This window comes from Oncorhynchus mykiss, chromosome 10 (genome assembly GCF_013265735.2).
Source record: "Oncorhynchus mykiss isolate Arlee chromosome 10, USDA_OmykA_1.1, whole genome shotgun sequence".
Taxonomy (NCBI): Eukaryota; Metazoa; Chordata; class Actinopteri; order Salmoniformes; family Salmonidae; genus Oncorhynchus; species Oncorhynchus mykiss.
Genome location: NC_048574.1, coordinates 16562285 through 16581340, shown reverse-complemented (window position 1 = coordinate 16581340; position 19056 = coordinate 16562285). Strand labels below are relative to the sequence as shown.

General features: G+C 41.2%; 1 protein-coding gene across 3 annotated transcripts; it reads left to right on the top strand.

Moving 5' to 3' along the window:
* Positions 1-827: 827 nt before the first annotated feature.
* Positions 828-17076, top strand: smfn (small fragment nuclease). Of its 3 annotated transcripts, none has more exons than XM_021617611.2 (8): positions 828-1340; positions 2679-2762; positions 2960-3037; positions 7073-7184; positions 7634-7742; positions 8294-8347; positions 9832-9970; positions 16270-17076. In XM_021617611.2, exons 1-7 carry the CDS (start codon positions 1038-1040, stop codon positions 9956-9958), a joined length of 867 nt encoding a protein of 288 aa, XP_021473286.1. In that variant the 5' UTR covers positions 828-1037; the 3' UTR covers positions 9959-9970; positions 16270-17076. The 3 variants fall into 3 exon arrangements, with proteins under 3 accessions (XP_021473286.1, XP_021473287.1, XP_021473285.1); XM_021617612.2 differs by lacking the exon at positions 16270-17076 and adding an exon at positions 10216-10455 and having other exon boundaries at positions 830-1340; XM_021617610.2 differs by lacking the exon at positions 16270-17076 and having other exon boundaries at positions 832-1340; positions 9832-10455.
* The last annotated feature ends 1980 nt before the right edge of the window (positions 17077-19056 follow it).

The window sequence follows — 19056 nt, the reverse complement described above, 5'->3', positions numbered from 1 at the left end:
TCTGTGCCCTAGAGTTCATTCACAGCAGTGAAGAAGACAACTGCTTCTCCTCAGTCTGAATACAAATATGCCTATGGCAGTTTCTTCAACAACAGCAATGTACATCAGGATCTGGTTTTTGTTTTTCTATGTTTTAGAATGTGAGAAACAGGTGGATTTGATTGTGTGAGCCCCACTGTGGATTAAACTTTGAAGAGTGTCTGCGGAAACTGCTTGTTGTTATGTACTTGGCTAATACTGCTGTTTAGCCATCCAGCAAAGTGGATCAAACCTGTCGGTGTCTGCCGTAAGCTGTTTGGTATGACGGCCTGACAGACGCTCCTGTTTATCTGCACTACACTTGGTTTTAGATATATTTTAATTATATAAAATCTCAATATATTTTCAGAAAACCCCTTTTTGGATGTTAGGTACCAAAATAGGTGACACACTTCCTCAATGCAACCATCATGTATTTTTCATCTTGGCAAGAAAATGTAGTGTTGTACATATACATATACGTATTTTATATACAATACATATTGAGCAATTCATGTAATTTTCTTAAATCACATTCAACTCAGTTTAGGAAAAAACATACATAACACAACAATATACATTTATTTCACATGTACAGTGTTCCCTCTTGTAATTACTTGTTTTTCTTGCACAATATTGTCATGTTCTTTCGTTTTGAATGGGAGTTGTGGGTAGTGGGAGAAAGGGAGTGTAATGTCACAATCTGGGGCACAATAGGACGCTGATAAGATGGCCGTTTATTACAAGTTCTACACAACACGTCGAGCAGCACCCACCTCTCTCAAACCATGCATTGTTTCGATATACAACCATTCAGTACAAACAATAGTTAATGCTATGCCTTGTAAATACCCGATTATTTGCTTATTTAAATCGGTGCAGTTGCTGGACATGAAAATACTTTCTACATCTAAGAAGTTGGAATGCTTGGCAACAACATTCCATACACGCTTGAGATGTTGCTGACGCAATGGTTTTACGACAGTTTAACGACAGTTTTTATCGGAAGTTGATCCAGGATGCCGGCGTTCTTGTGCACTCGAGCATCAGCGTGGTCGTTCAGCTCGAAACTTCTTTGCAAGTTTGCGAATTTTCCTACTCTTCGCCCAAGCAGCAGTCAAAGGTTTTCAGCAAGTCGACATTTATTTTTGCAGTCAAGCACAAGTCTGAACTGCGCTATTTCTGAGCAGAGGAAAGGCCTAGCGCCAAGACGGACCGGGCTGAATATTTTTGTACATAATATCTCCATATACCGCAAGAAAATGTCATCTTCGCGGTCAGACCCTGGCATGAGGCAGAGGATGGTGTGGGTGGACTTGGAGGTAACGTTAACGTGCCTTGCTAGCTAGAAGCTAGCAATTGCAACGGGTTTGTTCATTACTGGTAGTTAGCTAACAGCTGTTAGTTGTTAGGTAGGCTATAGCTAAGTTAGCTAAACAAAAACATACTAACGTTAGCTAGCTGTTCAGATAGAACTTGGCCTGACATTGACAACTGTAATGAGGTAATTTGCGGCTAACAACTTTTGATAGCTAGCCAGCCATCTATGGATACCTAACTAGTGTTAGTATAATTAACACCACGGTGTTAGCTTTTTAGCTAGTCCACATCAAATGTCTGCTTCTCTCATAATAATGTTTGCAGACGTCATAGTTAGTTATTGTCTTTATTAGCTAGCAAATTACTAAATCTGTTACACATGCGTTTGCCACTAATCCATCACTCCCACTGCAGTGAGCTGTCAACCTAGTCATTATTTTGTCAGTGTAATGTAATGGTTTTCGAAGGCTGAGATTCAAATGCTGTACTGTATCTAACTAGCTAAACATGCGTGCCATTTTAAGTGTCATGATTAACGTTAGTATCTAACGTAAACTCACTCACTTTTGTACATCTCCTTGCTCCGTACAATTGACCTTATTTTAGCGCCCCAAAAACGTATTCCAGATCAACTGTAATTTCAATACCATTGTAAAGCACCATTTCTCCCCTTTACAACAAAATAAATGACATGACCTAAACGCTGCCCGTTTCTGTATAATTCAAGCAGGCAATGAGCCCCGTCGGGTCTTTAAAAAAATGGCGGGTGGGGAAGCGAAACTAATGCGTGATAGTGAGAAGGAGATGTTGTGGGAAAACTACTTTTTTTCACTAGTTCTGTCCAACTTATCACCTTATCGCTGTCCATTTCTTGTTTTTAAAGGATGGGAGAAGTGCTACACCTGGTGGAGAGAGATTGTAAGACAGAAATAGTTGCTTTATGCGTGCTGTACGTTATGACATGACACGTCACAATGTAACGGAGGGTCCGTTTTTTTAAACTTTTCTCCAATATTATAGAGCCATTACCATGTCGATCAACGCTTGAATAGAAACCTAGTTCACACCCCCGATTTTGAAGTCAACACAGTGGCTACAGTCTTATTAGTTTTCTTTGTAGCCTCGTTTGAATGTTTACGTTAGCTTTTTAATTTTAAACGTCTCATGATTCTCTTGTATGTTATGGAAAGCAAGAAAAGGCCAGAGCAGAATGATGGTGCATTTTCGGTGATGTAGTTGTTTACTATAGCATAGCATTTTGAATGGGAATGTCATCTTTATGCATATTAGCTACAGTAGACCTACACCATTTTCTCTTATTGTGTACATTCTTTTTTCAGATGACAGGACTGGACATAGAGAAGGACCAGATCATTGAGATGGCGTGCCTCATAACAGATTCAGAATTAAATGTTTTAGCTGAGGTAATTCTGGCTGCCACCCAAATTCCTATTGCCTACTTAGTGGTCTATGTTTGACCAGAGCCTTAAGGGCCCTGGTCAAAAGTAGGGCACTACACAGGGAATAGGGTGCCATTTGGGATGCTAGACTGTCATTCAATTGGTTGCATTTAATTCCTCTGTACATTACGTGAAGAATGACGTGAAAGTTATGTTGACAGGGTCCCAATTTGATAATCAACACAACTGGCGAACTGCTGGATGGGATGGACAACTGGTGTAAAGAACATCATGGCAATGTAAGCATAACTTGTGGAACTTTGTCTAGGTCCCGATCCTCTACCCTTTTCCTGAAATGTGAACTTTGACACTCCCTTGTCGTGGATTTCAAAGCATAGCGTTGGTGTAAATGTTGGCTGGAAGAAATTAGCACCACTGTAAAAATCCATGTTAGAAAGTTTGCAAGCGAATGGAAAAAGATGGAGAATTGGGACTGCCTATGCCACCTCATTGCAAGTTGTCTCAGACAGACTAAAATGGTCAGATGCGTTTTGCTTAATGAACAAGATGCTGCACCAGCACAAATAAGTCTCCTAATTCAAAAGTAATCAGTTTAATTACTCAATACATAAACCAAGCAAGCTGAATAGTTAACACATTCATATTGAACATACAGTTGAAGTTGGAAGTTTACATACACTTAGGTTTGAGTCATTAACTAGTTTTTTAACCACTCCACAAATGTCTTGTTAACAAACTATAGTTTTGGCAAGTCGGTTAGGACATCTACTTTGTGCATGACAGAAGTCATTTTTCCAACAATTGTTTACAGACAGATTATTTCACTTATAATTCACTGTATCACAATTCCAGTGGGTCAGAAGTTTACATGCACTAAGTTGACTGTGCCTTTCAACCGCTTGGAAAATTTCAGAAAATGTTGTCTTGGCTTTAGAAGCTTCTGATAGGCTAATTGACATCAATTGGAGGTGTACATGTGGCTGTATTTCAAGGCCTACCTTCAAACTCGGTGCCTCTTTGCTTGACATCATGGGAAAATCTAAATAACATCATCCAAGACCTCAAAGAAAATTGTAGACCTCCACAAGTCTGGTTCATCCTTGGGAGCAATTTCCAAATGCCTGAAGGTACCACGTCCGTGTTCTGTCTCCTAGAGATTAACTTACTTTGGTGCGAAAAGTGCAAATCAATCCCAGAACAACAGCAAAGGACCTTGTGAAGATGCTGGAGGAAACAGGTACAAAGTATCTATATCCACAGTAAAATGAGTCCTATATCGACATAACCTGAAAGGCCACTCAGCAAGGAAGAAGCCACTGTTCCAAAACCGCCATTAAAAAAGCCAGACTACGGTTTGCAACTGCACATGGGGATAAAGATAGTACTTTTTGGAGAATTGTCCTCTGGTCTGATGAAACAAAAAGATAACTGTTTGGCCATAATGACCATCGTTATGTTTGGAGCACGGTGGTGGCAGCATCATGTTGTGGGGGTGCATTGCTGCAGGTGGGACTGTTGAATTTTACAAAATAGATGGCATCATGAGGAAGACAAATTATGTGGATATGTTGAAGCAACATCTCAAGACATCAGGCAAGAAGTTAAAGCTTGGTCCAAATGGACAATGACCCCAAGCATACTACCAAAGTTGTGGCAAAATGGCTTAAGGAACAACAGTCAAGGAATTGGAGTGGCCCTGACCTCAAGCCCATAGAAAACTTGTGGGCAGAACTGAAAAAGCGTGTGCAAGCAAGGAGGACTACAAACCTGACTCAGTTACACCAGCCCTGTCAGGAGGAATGGGCCAAAATTCACCCAACTTATTGTGGGAAGCTTGTAGAAGGCTACCCAAAACATTTGGCCCAAGTTAAACAATTTAAAGGCAATGCTACCAAATACTAATTGAGTGTATGTAAACTTCTGACCCACTGGGAATGTGATGAAAGAAATGAAAGCTGAAATAAATCATTCTCTCTACTGCTACTACTACTTCACGTTATTAAAATAAAGTGGTGATCCTAACTGACAGGGAATTTTTACTAGGATTAAATGTCAGGAATTGTGAAAAAAACGAGTTTAAATGTAGTTGTCTAAGGTGTATGTAAACTTCTGACTTCAACTGTAATACATTATGTTCCATAAGTCTTTACTTTGTGACATTATCTTAGTGCCAACAACCACAATACCTGTATTGTGTGTAGATGAATAATACATTTAATTTATTGAATTTGGAAAGTATGCAGGCCCCTTGACTTTTCTCCAGAGATGTTTGAGTGTGGCCTCTGGCTGGGCCACTCAAACACATTCAGACGTCCTGAAATCACTCCTGTGTTGTCTTGGCTGTGTGCTTAGGGTCGTTGTCCTGTTGGAAGGTGAACCGTTGTCCCAGTCCAAGGTCCCGAGTGCTCTGGAGCAAGGATCTCCCTGTACTTTGCTTTGTTCATCTTTCCCTTGATCCTGACTAGTCTCCCAGTACCTACTGCTGAAAAACATCCCCACAGCATGGTACTACCACCACCATGCTTCACCGTAGGGGTGGTGTCATGATTCCTCCAGAAGTGACGCTTGTCATTCAGACCAAAGAGTTCAAATCTTGGTTTCATCAGACCAGAGAATCTTGTTTCTCACGGTCTGAGAGACTTTAGGTGCCGTGTGGCAAACTCCAAGCGGGCTGTCATGTGCCTTTTTTTTACTGAGGAGTGGCTTCCGTCTGGCCACTCTACCATAAAGGCCTGATTTAGTGGAGTGCTGCAAAGACAGATTGACTATCAGGTTCTTGGTCAGTTCCCGGACCAATGCCTTACTCCCCCGATTGCTCAGTTTGGCTGGGCGGCCAGCTCGGAAGAGCCTTGGTGGTTCCAAACTGCTTCCATTTTAAGAATGATGGAGGCCACCGTGTTCTTGGGGGCCTTCAATGCTGCCAACATTTTTTTGTTACCCTTCCCCAGATCTATCCTCAACACAATCCTGTCTCGGAGCTCCACGGACAATTCCTTCAACATCATGGCTTGGTTTTTGCTCTGACACGCGTTGTCAACTGTGGTACCTTATATGGACAGGTGTGTGCCCTTCCAAATAGCCACTCAGATTTTTTTTATAAGCCACATTTTCTTTTTTGCCTCTAACAAAATAAAAAACGGATGAGCATGCTTTGTAATGTTTCTAAAACAGTAAATGTATTACTAGTAAGAAGTCGTGGTATATTGTTTAATTTCATTTTTTGTTGACTGAGTTTTTTTAAACTAAAATATCACACATGAGACACATTTTCACTACTCCAGTAATGTGACTGTAGTCGGATTTGTGCCAATGTGATTGAGTCTGACTAGTAGAAGCGTTGTTTTCTTCCCTAATAGTTGATGCGCAAACATAGGAAAACAACCTAGCTTGTGAACAAAACAATGTAAATAGCCAAGAAACACAAGGACAGTCTCACAGTAGACCTTCGTTTCAAGTAAATTAAACCAATTTCATGCCTGTGCGCAGTGCTTCTAAAAATGATTATTTCACTCAGCTCTTCACGTGCGCACAGCCCCCAGCCAGGCAGTGTTGCAGCGCGAGTTGGAATAGGCTACAGGATTCGTAGTTATTTGACTTTGTGCGATTCATTTACCAGCTAGGAAACAAAACGGCAGAAATACTTTTTTGAACAGCTGCTGCAGCATTTATTTTACTATACATTTTACTATACTTGACTATTTTTATTCGGAAATGCATGTGGAACCCTGACACCCACCGATGTGGCTGATGAAATTGACATTTTCCCCACCAATGTCAAAATCTACCCGTAGGTGTTAATTTTAAGCCCTGGTCTAGATTGTTGTCACTATGCTCAGCACTTATGACCAGTTGTCTAGACGCTTTATGGATTCAGCTCTGACTCTCAAGCAAGAGAATATTTCAGAACCCTTCCATTGAGAACAGCTCATCCATATTTTACGCTGTCATCTAGCCAGCTACATTGTGTATTAAATTGCCTAGTAAATATTTGCTTCAGTCTTTGTTTCCTTGCTCTCAATTTGCTTTGAGCAATGATCAGTAGGATTATGAGCTGGGATCTTATCAATAAATAAAATGCACAACTTTGTAGGGTTCACAAGGAGAGCATGTGTTAAGCAATTTTATAATGTTCTATAATAATGTTGCATAATCACCTTCCGGTGTAAAAACCATTAAAAGATGAGAATAGGCATTGGTCTGAAGCTGAAAAATAATGAGCACTGCAATGTCTATTCCACTTTTTCGGATTCAGAAAAAAACTCATTTTTTGGTTTTAATAGTGTATACTTACCCCTGTGCATTCTGTTTCCCAGTCTGGGTTGACACAGGCAGTGAGGGACAGTAAGATCTCGCTGCAGCAGGCTGAGTACGAGTTCCTCTCTTTCATCAGACAGCACACCCCACCTGGCCACTGTCCCCTTGCAGGTGAGTGGTCCTCTTTCTTCACTGGACTATAAACGTAGAGAATACCGTCATTAAAACACGGTCACACCTGGGTCGTATTCAGTAGAAAACACTCTGAAAACAGGGTGAAACAGGGAGTTTCCCTGGGTGCCAGATCTGTTTGGGTTATCATGCAGACTCTTTGTCACTCGTTGTCATGCCAAACATGTTTGACTTAACAATAAGCAATGGAGTTGGCAGGAGCACAAACAGTTATAGGACAAGGTGTTTTTGGTACCACCTTGTTTAGAATGTTTTTAACACTGTTACCATTTTATTTTGTCACTTTGCAAAATTTTACTTATCCTTTGCCATGCAAAGGTCCTCCTATGCCACTGAGTGGAAAATATACATTTTTCTTGCTGAGGAAGCATTGTAGCACTTTCGGCACATCCAAAACTGAATGACTGATGCGTTCTTTTTCCCTGCAGGGAACTCTGTGCATGCTGACAAGAAGTTCCTGGACAAGTACATGCCCCAGTTCATGCACCATCTCCACTACAGGATCATCGACGTGAGCACGATCAAGGAGCTCTGCAGGTGTGTGTGTGTGTGTGTGTCGATAAGGCATAGGTACTTCACCTATTTACCCAAGTCAGTCAGTATGTCTTCAGAGAGAGTGGTCAGTCCAATGTGTCTCTGGCTCAGTCAACTCAGATGGATAGAGAACAGGCCTTAAGTTAGCTAAAGTTAGCTGAAGTTTGTAATGGCTGTTTAAAGAGAGCTGAACCATGAACTACAGTTTCTCCCAGCCCATAGACTACTTTCAGGGTGAGAAACAATCTAACATCAAGTTGTAAAATAGTGAACTATTCCTTTAATGGCTATTTATCCATTTTCACGTGCCTTGATGTGAACTGTGGTATTCATGCACTTTCATGCATTTTGTTAATTTAGCAGATTCTCTTCTACTTAGCAACTTCCTTGTATGTGGTTCAATTTAACTTTCTAAAGGCAAATGACCTGTTCAATGCCTTACTTCATAAATGTATGAAACAACAGTGTCTTCAAACAGACAAATATTGCTGTTATGTGATGTCATTTCTGAGAAGGAGCAGAGTTTAATTTGTGTATGTGTCCCGCTACTCAAGACGGTGGTTTCCAGAAGAATACAAGCTCGCACCACAGAAGAAAGCGTCTCACAGGCAAGTCTGACAGAAGTGTTTTAAGAGTCAAGCTCAAAGTACCATAATCATGTTAGAAATGTCTGGCCTTTGACAGATGTCAATGAGCTGTGCATTGGATCAAGTAGATATTGATGCATAGAAGTGTTACTGTTGTATGAATCTCCCAAATGGGGACTGAGGTTCGATTCCCATGCCCATCCTTTCCATTGTTTTCCCGACCTGCCTGTATCCCGCTCTTTTTTCAGAACTGTCAATACATTTATAAAATACCCTTAACTTCTTGATCCTACTTGAGACGCAGACGTCTCAAGTAGGCACCTGGAAATGCAAATGCGCTACGCTAAATGCTAAATGTACTCGTTAAAACTCAAACGTTCATTAAAATACACATGCAGGGTATTGAATTAAAGCTACACTCGTTGTGAATCTAGCCAACAAGTCAGATTTAAAAAATGCTTTTCGGCGAAAGTATGAGAAGCTATTATCTGATAGCATGCAACACCCCAAAATGCCTGAAGGCGACGTAAACAAAATAATTAGCGTAGCCGGCGCTACACAAAAACGCAGAAATAAAATATAAAACATTCATTACCTTTGATGATATTCTTTGTTGGCACTCCTATATGTACCATAAACATCACAAATTGGTCTTTTTCCCGATTAAATCCGTCCATGAATGCCCAAAATATCCATTTGTATAGCCTGTCCGCTTCAGGAAAAAAGCTCTCTTCCAACACGCAACGTCATTTTTAAAAATGATATAAGTTGCCTATATTCTTTGACAAAACACTTCAACCTACTTTTGTAACCCAACTTTAGGTATTTGTAAACGTTAATATGCGATCAAATTGATCACTGGGCGATCTGTATTCAATAGCAGCTACTCAAGAAAACAATGTCCATTTTTCAATCTTCCAAAATCGATTGAGGTAGGCTGGATGGAATGACGGATCTATTGGTAATGTCTCAAAGGATTTTTGTCAATGAAAATGACGTTTTTGGCGACATCGTGTGGAAGCTGTAGGAATTGCATCCGTGTCCATATTAAATTTGGTTTCCTTTAAACAGTCCATGAAAGGGGCGCATGGATACTTTTTTTCAGCTTTCAGTGACCAGTTTTTCTTGCGCTTTTCGATGAAACACACGCTCTGTTATAGTCACAGCCGTGATTTAACCAGTTTTAGAAACTTCAGTGTTTTCTATCCACACATACTAATCATATGCATATACTATATTCCTGGCATGAGTAGCAGGACGCTGAAATGTTGCGCGATTTTTAACAGAATGTTCGAAAAAGGAGGATGAAGAGGTTAATATTAAAAAAAACAACAACAAAAAACACTTTGAATGTGTAGGTGTCAACTTTTGACTGGTACTGAATATTCTCTATGTACACATCTGTGTGTACATAGAGTATACCCAAAATAGAACCGCTTAAAATGATTATACAGATTGTGTATGAGTTATAAAGTGCCATCTTGTAATCGTCTTTCCCTTTCTAGAGCACTGGGCGATATTCAGGAGAGCATCAAGGAACTGCACTTCTACAGAGCACATGTTTTCAAATCGCAAACAGAGGAAAAGAAGCGCAAGATATTGCAAAATTGTGACAGCAACAAAAGTGTTTGAGGGGGTTCCAAGGTGGGTGTTGAGGTTAAGAGATGGAGTAAGAGGTATTGTCTGAGTCCCAAATGGCACCCTAATTCCTTGTCAAAAGTAGTGCACGACATGGGGAATAGGGTGCCATTTTTGCGCAGACAAGGTTTTAGATTCTGAAAATAAATACAATTTGCAAAGCTGAATTTGAACTTTAATCTCCCGTCTGCCAAGAAAACTGTGATCATCGTTTTCTTATTCACACCTGTCTTTCCTCAATCCGTTTTTAGCTCCTATTTGCATTTGGCTGCAAAGGCATCTTGGTTTCCAAGTTCAACGTGGACATTTCCTTGTTTGGAAAAAAGCTGCTTTGCACTTGTTTTGGCTTTTTATGGGGATTTTAGCCGTTTGACAAAATCACATCTAAAATGTGTCCTTTCAGTTCTGTTGCCAATATTATCTGGGATTGATTCATCATTTTCATATTTTATCAGATTATACCAGAAACAATAAACTCAATTTTCTTTGAACCATCTTGTGCAAATTTCTGGCATGTCTAAATTTGATGTACTGATTCTAACACTAGATGGCAGTTTGTGCTTATATAAGGGATACCAATATTAAGAAATCTGACACACAAATAGACCGTAGTGTGTACTGTCTATCCACTCAGTCATTGTCTGACTATGCCAGTTGGTGTAGGGTGACTTTTCCTCTAGACACTGATCTTGAGTCAAATTGGGTCATTTTACCCACTTGTGTAAATGTAGAATTGGGCAAGGGAAGCTAATCCTAGATGTGAACCTAAGGGAAATGTCACCCTGGTGACTGGAAAAACTGCTTAGACTGACCACAAAACACACAACTGATGGTTAACCTAAGGTTAACCATGAGGTGACAACGGGGTCTTGTTTAGAAGTGTGCAACATATAACATTGCAGATAGAAATGCTATGAATAGAGTTGAACCGATTCCTTGTCAGAGCAGAGCCACTCATTCTTTACACAATGTATTTCTATCTGAGCGTAGCCCTTGTTTTAGCCAGATCTTCTCGGTTCAATTGAAGAGCAAAGTGTTGTCTACTACTTTTCATATCTGAAGGTTTTCAAAGGTCATTTGATCTTTGTGCATTTTAGCTTGCAATTGTTGAAGGGTAGGTGTGTGTTTGTAAAATACTACTTGAGACAGGGTTTCCATGCTCTTTACTTTATGAAAAACAACACATCAAAAAATGTCAAGACTTCAGTAAACAACAGTATCATCGAGCGAATGACCATGGCCAGTAACGCATTTCAGAGCGATGGCATATGATTGTCAACTCCCAATCTCCACCTTGTTATTTTCTGCATGTGTCTCAAAGGGCTTTTATTGGGATTAAGAACACTCTGCTTTAAGGCAAGACTTACAGCACTCTGTACAGCGACATGACACCTCTTAAGCTACACCGTAGGTTACACACCAACCAACTCTTAACATCCAGCTGCTTCCTCTTTGGGCTAGATAATTATTCAGGAACTGTTAATAGGCCGAAAGTATGATCATCATAGCAATATTTGAAACACAACTTGTCTTGAACAAATTCTGTGCGAATTTGAAATGTAACCAAATGCATTTCACAATGGTTGATCTGTGTGTGTGTGCTTTGCTAAGTGCAGTGTGGAGTTAATGGCCTGTCTTATTGTAGTGTTCCTCTAACCTTACCTCCCTCCTTCTCTGGGACTGCCAGCCAGGTGGATAACTCCAGGCTTTTTTTACACCCCCTGCTTGACCTCTGCGACAGGTCAACTCTGGGAGAGCGATGGAGTAGAGTATCTGGACAGAGCACGTGAAATCACGCCTGATTTTTTTTTTTTTAAAACCCACTGAGACCTTGGGAGAATCGTTTTTTAAAACACAGGCCATGACCCATCTGTCTAGCCTACTCCTTACTAAAACTACAGAAATCTAATGTGATTTGTCACATCCTTCTTAAACAATCGGTGTAGTATAGTAACAGTGAAATCCCTACTTACGGGCCCTTCCCAGCAATGTAGAGAGAAATATAGAACAAATAACACAATAAATAAATGCTTTGTTCACTGCGGCAGGTAGGTTACCGGTTAAGAGCATTGGGCCAGTAACCAAAGGGTTGCTGGTTTTAATCCCTGGGCCAAGTAGGTGAAAAATGTCTGTGCCCTTGAGCAAAGCACTTAACTCTAATTGCTCCTGTAAGTCGCTCTGCATAAAAGCGTCTGCTAAGTGACTAATACATTTTTAAATGTATTTAGTGTACTCTACTTATAGTACTATATACTATTTAACCTACTGTTTAGAAAAAAACAGTGTTCAAAAAATATCTTCTATCATGTGCAGCAAATTCTACTAGACGATAAGCCTAAATGAGGATGACATCCTGGCATGTTAAGCATACTGAACACGGCCAAAAAAGAAACGTCCTCACTGTCAACTGCGTATGGCCACCAGCTGCATTAGTACTGCAGTGCATCTCCTCCTCATGGACTTCGCTGGCCATGGCAGAGCACTGACATTGACACTGACATCCGATGCTGCTGTGACACACCGACCCAGACCATGATGGACCCTCCACCTCCAAATAGATCCCGCCTCGGTGTAACGCTCATTTCTTTGACGATAAACGCAAATCCGACCATCACCCCTTGTGAGACAAAACCGCGACTCGTCGGTGAAGAGCACTTTTGCCAGTCCTGTCTGGTCCAGCGACGGTGGCTTTGTGCCCATAGGTGATGTTGCCGGTGATGTCTGGTGAGGACCTGCCTTACAACAGGCCTACAAGCCCTCAGTCCAGCCTCTCAGCCTATTGCGGACAGTCTGAACACTGATGGAGGGATTGTGCATTCCTGGTGTAACTCGGGCAGTGCTTGTTGCCATCCTGTACCTGTCCCGCAGGTGTAATGTTCGGATATACCGATCCTGTGCAGCTGTTGCTACACGTGGTCTGTCGCTGCGAGGACGATCAGCTGTCCGTCCTGTCTCCTTGTAGCACTGTCTTAGGCGTCTCACGGTACAGACATTGAGATTTATTGCTCTGGCCTCATCTGCAGTCCTCATACCTCCTTGCAGCATGCCTAAGGCACGTTCACACAGATGAGCAGGGACCCTGGGCATCTTTCTTTTGGTGTTTTTCAGAGTCAGTAGAAAGGCCTCTTTAGTGTCCTAAGTTTTCATAACTGAACTTAATTGCCTACCGTCTAAGCTGTTAGTGTCTTAACGACCGTTCCACAGGTGGTTCTTTTAATTATGGTTCATTGAACAAGCATGGGAAACAGTATTTAAACCCTTTACTATGAAGATCTGTGAAGTTATTTGGATTTTTATGAATTTTCTTTGAAAGAGGGTCCTGAAAAAGGGACACTTTTTTTTCAACATTTCACACTATAAAATGTTCTAGTTTTGCGTCATCAAAAAGTACTCTTTAGAACACAAGTATTGGTATTCGGACACCACCATGTTTTGAAAAGGAGACGAGAAATGACGTGAGTTACCTTGCCAGGCCTCATCAAAGTATCTGGCTGCCCCACTAACCCTAACCCCACTTTGATTCAAGTGTCCTCGTTTCTGTTCAGAGGCTTCTTATACGGGACAGACAAACAATCAGCAGATGAACACCACATCCCAAAGGCACCCTATATTCCCTTAGGGCTCCCGAGCGGCGCAGCGGTCTAGAAGCGTCATTGGGAGTCCCATAGGGCTGTGCACAATTGGCCCAGTGTCATTCGGGTTAGGGTTTGCCCTGGGGTAGGCCGTCATTGTAAATAAGAATTTGTTCTTAACCGACTTGCTTAGTTATTTTTTTTATTTTATTTAACCTTTATTTAACCAGGAAGGGCTCATTGAGATTAAAATATATGTTTCAAGAGCGCCCTGGCCAAGATAGACAGCACCAAGTCATTACAAAAAAATTAGACAGACAACATGAAAAACTACAAGTAATCTAGTAAAAACCATTGAATTCACAAGAGTATAAAACAGCAAATTAAAAACATTGACAGGTCAGGGAATCAGCCTCAAAATCCTTCATCAGTGATTTAAAAACACCAATAGGGACAAGTTCTTCCAGTTTAAAAGTATTTTGTAAGGTGTTCCAAGACGATGGCGCAGAGTACATAAAAGCCCTTTTACCAAATTTAGTTCGGACATTTGGAACAGTTAGCAGGATAAAGTCAAGCGAACGAAGAGAGTACCCACCACATTTCTGAACAATAAAAATGCACAAATAAAAAGGTAATAAACCCAAAATGGCTTTGTAAATAAAAGTATACCAGTGACTTAGCCTTTGAGTGACTAGAGAAGGCCAGCCAACCCTGGTATTCAAAGTGCAGTGGTGCGTAAGGGTTTTGCAGTTTAAAAAAATCTCAAAGTGCCATGGTAAAGAGTGTCAATTGATCTCAAACACTGAGCGTTTGAGATCATATATAAAGCATTCATATATAAAATATCCCCATAGTCTAGTAAAGTCATAAATATAGCTGATACTAGCCTCCTGGTTTCAAAAGAAAAACAGGCCTTATTCCTAAAATAAACTAAAGTTAAATAAATTAGTGGGAATGCACTCCTTTTGACCAGGGCACTATGACAGGATTGGGTTGGTTGGGTTGGTTGGAGGCATATGATGGGCTGTATACTGGGGGGACTGTTTATGTGAGTCTCTAGCTTTGAATAATCCTTACTTGATTTCACACAGCCTATCTGTTTGGGAAGCAGCCGAAGCCTAAGCACGAGCTTTTGAGGGAGTGTGCATGTGAGGGATTGTGTATGCCAGTGAGTGTGTTTCTCTTGTGTACTAGTGTGGGTTTACAGTTTGTGCGTACACTCTTGAGTCTTACTCTTCCTGAGTAAGTGTGTCTCTTGCCACTTTGGCGCTGATTCATCCCCTCACTTCCTTCTCTCAACTGTCCGTGCCCCCGGAGAGGTAACACCTGTGCGCTCTTTTCTTCAAGTACAAATCGATGAAGGGGCAATCTCACCGCCTTGGAGGACATGCGGTGTGAGTGTGACGTGCTTCAGCTCACTGGGATTCAAACTAATCTGACCGGGCAGGTCAGAGAGAGGAGGAGAAGAAAGATAAACATCTGACCTGGCTTCACAAGGAGAAGGGTGCGTCCGAAGTAGCCTCCTTTTATATTGCATTACTTTTTTTACCAGATCCCATAGGGCTCCTGTCAAAAATAGTGCACTACACTATATATTCAAACGTATGTGTACACCCCTTCAAATTAGTGGGTTCAGCAATTTCAGCCACACCCGTTGCTGACAGGTGTATAAAATCGAGCACACAGCCATGAAATCTCCATAGACAAACATTGGCAGTAGAATCTCCTTACTGAAGAGCTCAGTGTCTTTTAAAATGGACCATCATAGGATGCCACCTTTCCAACAAGTCAGTTCGTCAAATATCTGTCCTGTTAGCGTTGCCACGGTCAACTGGAAGTGCTGTTAATTTGAAATGGAAATGTCTAGGAGCATCAACGGCTCAGCTGCGGAGTGGTAGACTATACAAGTTCACAGAACGGGACTGCCGAATGCTGAAGCGCACAATGCGTAAAAATTGTCTGTCCTCGGTTGTAACACTCGCTATCGAGTTCCAAACTGACTCGAAGCAATGTTGGCACAACTGTTAATCGGGAGCTTCATGGAAAGGGTTTCCATGGCCGAGTAGCTGCACACAAGCCAAGGAACACCATGCGCAATGCCAAGTGTGGGCTGGAGTGGTGTAAAGCTCGCCGCCATTAGACTCTGGAGCAGTGGAAATGCGATCTCTGGAGTGATGAATCCTGCTTCACCATCTGGCAGTCTCACGGACGAGTCTGGGTTTGGCGGATGCCAGGAAAATGCTACCTGCCCGAATGCATAGTGCTAACTGTAATGTTTGGTGGAAGAGGAATAATGGTCTCGGGCTGTTTTTCTTGGTTCGGGCTAGGCCCCTTAGTTCCAGTGAGGGGAAATCTAAACACTTCCGCATACAGTAACATGCTGTTTTGTGCTTCCAACTTTGTGGCATTAGTTTGGGGAAGGCCCTTTCCAGTTTTCAGCATGACGGTGCCCAACCTCACTAATGCTCTTGTGGCTGAATGAAAGCAATTTCCCGCTGCAATGTTCCCACATCTAGTGGAAAGCCTTCACAGAAGAGTGGAGGCTATTTATAGCAGCAAAGGGGGGCACAACTCTATATTAATGCCTGTGATTTTGGAATGAGATGTTTGACGATCAGGTGTCCACATACTTTTGGTCATGTTGTGTATATAGGGAATAGGGTACCATTTCTGACGCTGACAGAAACGTGCCTTAGCCTGTCTTTCCGTTAACTTCCTTTTTGTTCCTTCCAGACATGTGACCCACCTGTCACTCATCACGTAACCTTGATGAGACAAGCGTGAGGCGTTTTACCCTGCACCTGTTCCGGACCATGTGAGCTGTCAATTTTACTGCAATGGCACACCGCTAAGAGGGATGGACAAAAAAATATACTTACTAGGATCCCTCTTTGGGTCATACATTGTCATATTTACATCATTATGCTGCATACTGTATCTCTTAGAGTATAGAGGAAAGCAGACCATTATATTGTCACTTGCTTTGAGTATGTATGTTGTAACATTTTATCTTGCATCTGTCAGAATTAAACCACTCACTCAAGAAAGTCTGCATCCATGCGCGACCTCCCCTCCCATACAGGCCCAATGCCAAATCAACCCCTAAGCCCTACACATTATTTACTTGTAGAGATCCCATGGACTTTTCACAGATTTTGTTGTTACAGCCTGAATTTAAAATGTATTACATTTAGATTGTGTCACTGGCCTACACACAATAACCGATAATGTGAAAATAGAATTATGTTTACAAATGTAATCAATTAAAAGCTGAAATGTTTTTAGTCTAAGTATTCAACCCCTTTGTTATATAAATAAAAATGTGCTTAAAAGTCACATTAGTTGCATGGAATAATAGTGTTTAGCATGATTTTTGAATGACTACCTCATCTCTGTACCCCACACATACAGTTAACTGTAAGGTCCCTCAGTTGAGCAGAGCATTTCAAACACAGTTTCAACCACAAAGACCAGGGATGTTTTCCAATGCCTTCCAAAGAAGGGTACCTATTGGTAGATGGGTCAAAATAAAAAAGCAGATTTTGAATATCCCTTTGATCATGGTGATTTATTAATTACGCTTTGAATGGTGTATCAATACACCAAGTCACTACAAAGATACAGGCTTCCAACTCAGCTGCTGGAGAGGAAGGAAACCACTCAGGGATTTCACCATGAGGCCAATGGTGACTTTTTAAAGCAGTTAAGAGTTTAATGACTGTGATAAGAGAACTGTGGATGGATCAACAACATTGTAGTTATTCCACATTACTAACCTAAATGACAGAGTGAAAAGGAAGCCTGTCAGAATAAAAAAATATTCCAAAACATGCATCCTGTTTGCAATGAGGCACTAAAGTAAAACTGCAAAAAATGTTGCCAAGAAATTAACTTTATGTAATGAATACAAAACGTTATGTTTGGGGCAGATCTAACACAACACATTACTGAGTTCCACTCTTCATATTTTCAAGCTTGATGGTAGCTTCATCATGTTATGGGTATGCTAAGACTAGGGAGTTAAGACTAAGATTAGGATACCAAAAAAAAGGAATGGAGCTAAGCACAGGCAAAAATCTTCCAACTGACACAGAGACAAAGTCACCTTTCAGCAGGACAATAACCTAAAACACAAGGCCATTTACAGTATACACTGGAGTTGCTTACCAAGACGACATTGAATGTTCCTTAGTGGTCTAGTTACAGTGTTGACTTAAATAAGCATGAAAACTTATGGCCAGACTTGAAAATGGCTGTATAGCAATGATCAACAACCAGCTTGAAGAATTTCTAAAAGAATAATGTATTTTACAATCCAAGTGTGTGAAGCTTCTTAGAGACTTACCCAGAAAGACTCACAGCTGTAATCGCTGAGGTGATTCTAACATGTACTGACATAGGGGTGTGAATATTTATGTAAATGAGATATTTCTGTATTTCATTTTCAATACATTTGCGAACACTTACTAAAAACATGTTTTCACTTTGTCATTATGGGGTATTGTTTGTAGATGGGTAAGATTTAAAAATATATATTTAATCGCGGCTGTAACACAATGTGTAATAAGTCGAGGGTATGAATACTTTCTAAAGCCACTGTAGCTCCACCTTACCGTATGAATAGGCTAGGTGGAAGTTTCACCATGTTGCTTCTACCAATCAAATCCTCTGATCTTCAAGTGCGTAGGCCTTAGTTGTCGATTTGGGATTGGTGAATCGGCACCTCTGAGGCAAACTCAAAACCCACATCTGTCTTATCGATAAACCCCCGAACACCCTCTGGCACCCGATTTAGGTCCTTCTTTTAATGCTCTTCTGTTCGTACTTCGCCTGTACAGCGACTACTACTCTGCACTAGCAGCCTACGCTCCAATGCCACTGATTGTCCTCAGAACCCCATTAGAAGAGCTGTTTGATTACACAGATTAAGAGCTGTGATTAGGGGGATTGATAGGATAGGGACACAGGCGGCGCAATAGATGGAATCAGGAGAGGCAACTTCCCATATGCCCCTGACTGCGTATCACATCCCAAATGGCACCCTAGTCTCTATGTAGTGCACTACTTTTGACCAGGGTCCATATGGGTCCCCGTAGGGTAGTGCCCTACATATTGAATAGGGTACCATTTGGGACACTACCTGCCTAGAAGGAGGCAGTGTTCATGTCGTCAGCAGCTTTCTCATCCTCAACTAAATCTGTGTTCCCCTCGCTTGCTCACTCTGTGTGACTGCCCAGGGAGAATTAACGATCCACTAGCACCGGTATGGCACGAGGCCCCCTTTATAGAGATGTCATTGCTGAGATGTGATTTTTGCACTGATTAATTAAGGAATGCTATTTCATTACGTCTGCGGTAATTGATATAGATTGCTAGTCTTTTCCCTCAGATTTTTCCCCTATGTTGTGTTAATCATATCCCTGCATTGGGTTTCCAACATATGCTAATGGCAATGGGCAAATCCAACCTTGAATGTTATCATTGTATTTTTTTGAGGTTTTGGTCTTGAGTGACTGTGAT

Coding starts and splice junctions, on each gene's coding strand:
- smfn (XM_021617611.2), top strand. CDS start 1,038: ATGCCGGCGTTCTTGTGCACTCGAGCATCAGCGTGGTCGTTCAGCTCG. Junction 7,185..7,633: donor TGGCCACTGTCCCCTTGCAG/GTGAGTGGTCCT, acceptor TTTTCCCTGCAG/GGAACTCTGTGCATGCTGAC. Junction 7,743..8,293: donor ACGATCAAGGAGCTCTGCAG/GTGTGTGTGTGT, acceptor CCGCTACTCAAG/ACGGTGGTTTCCAGAAGAAT.